General features: G+C 38.0%; 1 protein-coding gene across 3 annotated transcripts in view; it reads left to right on the forward strand.

Moving 5' to 3' along the window:
- The window catches only part of ehd3 (EH-domain containing 3), a 20129-nt gene extending 18457 nt beyond the window's left edge, over positions 1-1672 (forward strand). For 2 of the 3 annotated variants that reach the window (XM_034900501.1, XM_034900500.1), the window contains exons 8-9: positions 653-817; positions 916-1443. In XM_034900501.1, the coding sequence (XP_034756392.1) occupies positions 653-817; positions 916-1443 (693 nt within the window). Of the gene's footprint in view, positions 1-652; positions 818-915 lie in introns of all 3 variants that reach the window. The other variant, XM_034900499.1, reaches the window with a different exon arrangement.
- The last annotated feature ends 2201 nt before the right edge of the window (positions 1673-3873 follow it).

Genomic DNA, 3873 nt, shown 5'->3' on the forward strand with positions numbered 1-3873 from the left:
TGTGTGTGTGTGTGTGTGTGTGTGTGTGTGTGTGTGTGTGTGTGTGTGTGATGAGCTTCAAGGACACAAGGTGGATTCAGGGAAATGCACACATATCACCACAGCAACATAATAAATATGGGTTTTCCCATGACTTTTCTTGTGTTGAATATTAAAAGCTAAGGAAATCTTAGATTCTATTCTTCTATTTGACTAATCTGGTTTAAAGTGTCCCCAGACTCCAGGCAGTCTGCTGATCATGATGTTACATGTGAGCCATTTATCAGAAGCTTTTATCCCAAAATATCTAGCACATTCACAGAAAATGGTGCGTGAAATCGGTACAAGCACTGCTAAATAATATATAAAGACATCAAAGGAACAATGTAAACAGATGCATGTGCTTGTGTTGTTCTGTTGTACTTCATACAGGGTAGCTGCTATAAGTGCATATCCTCCCCAATAAAGATAAATAAATGTCATTTAAAAAGTAACTCTGGGTCTTTTTTATATTATTAAGACATGATCCACCACTAACCACAGGTGTCACCAACATAACTACAGCTGAAATCTTGATAACTCTAACTTTAAATATTAGATCTTTAAAAGTGGTTGACTTGCTGTCCCAGTAAATTTGCTGTTGTGTAAATGAGTTTTCCCTCTCTCAATGCAGGTCCATGCCTACATTATCAGCGCGCTGAAGAAAGACATGCCCTCTGTGTTTGGGAAGGAAAACAAGAAGAAAGAACTGATCGGCAGCCTGGGAGATATTTACAAACGCATAGAGAGAGAGCATCAGATATCACCTGGAGATTTTCCTAATCTGAAGAAGATGCAGGTAAATGGCAAAGCACAAAGGAATGTAGATTTGAAGATTAAAGTTTAGATAGATAGCACCTACACTTGTTTTGTTTACATATGTATTATCTGTTCCAGGACCAACTCCAAGCTCAGGATCTCAACAAATTCCAGCCTCTGAAACCCAAACTCCTGGAGGCAGTGGAGGACATGCTGGCCCACGACATCGCTGGCTTGATGGTCCTGGTCCGCCAAGAAGAAAACCAGCGTCCCAACCCAGTTGTGAAGGGTGGTGCGTTCGACGGCACTAGGGACGGCCCGTTTGGTCACGGGTATGGCGAAGGAGCCGGTGAGGGCATCGACGAAGCAGACTGGGTCGTCGCACGTGACAAACCTGCTTACGATGAGATTTTCTACACATTGTCTCCCGTCAATGGGAAGGTGACAGGAGCCAATGCCAAGAGGGAGATGGTGAAGTCAAAACTGCCCAATACGGTGCTAGGAAAGATCTGGAAGCTGGCCGACATCGATAAGGATGGGTTGCTTGATGATGAGGAATTTGCGTTGGCCAATCACCTGATAAAAGTGAAACTGGAGGGACATGAACTGCCATCGGACCTGCCTGCACACCTGGTGCCTCCTTCCAAGAGGAAAATACCTGAGTAAATGTAAGATTACATCATCCCATACCCCCAAAACCTATTACCCCTTCACCCAGAAGAAAATTCAAATAGGAATATTTCTGTAGCAAAATGGCAAAATATTATTTTTTGAAAATATTTAGAGCCCATTTACACCTCTATTATATTCTAACCTACTATGTTGCTGTCATACCCACATCTGCAGTCTTTCCTTAGCATCGAGAGGCAAATATTACTACAAAATATTCAGTCAATAAAGAATGATAATGAATGCTAACTGACCTAGCATTTGGATTTAAATGCTACATTATTGCAGTGCCGAAAAGGCTTTCACCAGGGTAGAAAAACTGGATCTTTTTTAGTGCTTTAAGAATGAGATATTAAGAGCTGTTAGGTAGAACTGGGCTTTGAGAAGTTAGGACAGCTCACATGGTAATTAATAAAGACAAACTATTTAAAATTCTAAAACAAGAAACACTGGAATACAACATGTAAGGTGATCTAAACTACTAGAAGAAAATGGGAGAGATGTGAAAATGTGGCGACTAAAAGAAAGAGGTTTTGTTGGAAGGATCATTCAGGGAGAGGGGAAGATAGGGATATAAAAATGAAAAAATATTGTATTATCTGTAACAAATACACAAACTACAAGATTCTACACGGCTACCAAAAACATTCCACAGTCCTTGTATCTTGAAGGTCCTGCATTATTTTTGATTTCCTGTCCCCGCCGAGTATTTTGGCTTTCGTTTCATGGCGACATATTAAAGAATTACAAAGAATTCCTGCCAAGTAAGTCTCACTGTAACACCTCCCATTATAACAACAAAATGGCCTATATCAACTTAAAAAAAACTTGTGATCTTTGTTTAAGTGACATCGCCATCAATAAACCGTAGCACCTGGATTGATCTAATGCAATGAAGGAGGAAAATGTTTTTCTAATGGGAAACTATCACGGGAGATACTAAGGATGGCAAATGTTTAGTCACTTTTATGATTTTTACATAGTTATAAATGTCATTAACATGTCTGGGAATACTGTGACTATACTGTTGAACTATACAATGGGTCTTGTTTTGACACAAGTGTGTGGACAGTCTCAGTATAAACGTATTGTAAGGACTTTGAATGTTGAATGTGCAGACATTCACTGTTCTGTGTGGCCTCATCCTGACTATGTATGCATAAGACCACATGTATCGGTGGTATTATTTGTAACGGTGTATGTATTTAGTCTTAAGCATCTCACAGGCTACTGATTCGGGAGTATTCCAGTGGGTTGTTAATTAAAAATGGAGGAATCACTTTTCGTTCACCTTAAAAGTGATCTAACCTAACAGTCCAGAGAGTGAACACACAGCTGTTCGCGTTTTTGTGATAACAAAACACTAATCAACACATTTTTCAAATGTTTTTGGAGTAAAAATGTGGCTTTCCATTCCATGTGTTGAAATTGTATACATGTAATAAATGTAATCTGATTTACTGTAGCAAAATGCCAGTATGTATGTATGTTGTGTGTGTGTATACATATAGTTTACATGAGGGCCATATGTGTGGTTAATGATGTGTCTTGATCATAAGATGAAACTAACTAAATGTGGGTTCCCATATGATAAGAAATGTGTTATGAGTCAAGCTACAGAAATTACTTAAATATTTGCAGTTTGTAGACATATTGTAACCCTCCATATGTGTCTGTGATGTAACTGTGAATTTACTGTACATATAAAGACTGTTTTCATTCCATAAACACATTAAGAAATCATCCGCATCATCCCATGTGCATTATGCATGACTTGCTCACATTTCACAGATGAGCCAGATCAGAGTATAAAAAAGTTGTTTGAATGTGGATTCCTTTGGAAAACAAAGTCCTTGAAATTGACTGATCTTCATACCCTGACGAATTGCAACAGTTTACTGCTAAATACACTAAGTGGAAACACTGGCGTTATGGCTTTTTTTCTGTTCTAAGATAGTTATGCATTGCTAAATCTGTACTTCACAAATTTTCTGTTGACATAAGCAATAGTCAAAGTGTAATAAACTTTCATTTACTCAGTTTTTCTTGCTTTAATTTGTTGGTGTTTGGAGCTGTCGGAGTGGTGTGTGGCTGCATTTTCAGAAGAAAATTACCTTTAAAAAACAAATGTGTATATAAAGCTGACTTAATTTTTTATCCTGGTTAGCTGTGAGATACATGCTAGAAGAGGCAGTAAATGTTTAATTAAACTTTAAAAACTAACCATTAGGTAGATCGCTAGATTATTTTTTGGGGTTTGTCTTTTACAATATAATAAGATGAAATCTGACAAACTAAAAAACTAACTCAGGTGGGGGCATATTTTATTATTAGATTACTTAATTTTATTGTATATATACACTCACCGGCCACTTTATTAGGTACCCCATGCTAGTAACGGGTTGGACCCCCTTTTGCCTTCAGAAC

Source organism: Etheostoma cragini, chromosome 18 (assembly GCF_013103735.1).
Source record: "Etheostoma cragini isolate CJK2018 chromosome 18, CSU_Ecrag_1.0, whole genome shotgun sequence".
Classification (NCBI taxonomy): domain Eukaryota; kingdom Metazoa; phylum Chordata; class Actinopteri; order Perciformes; family Percidae; genus Etheostoma; species Etheostoma cragini.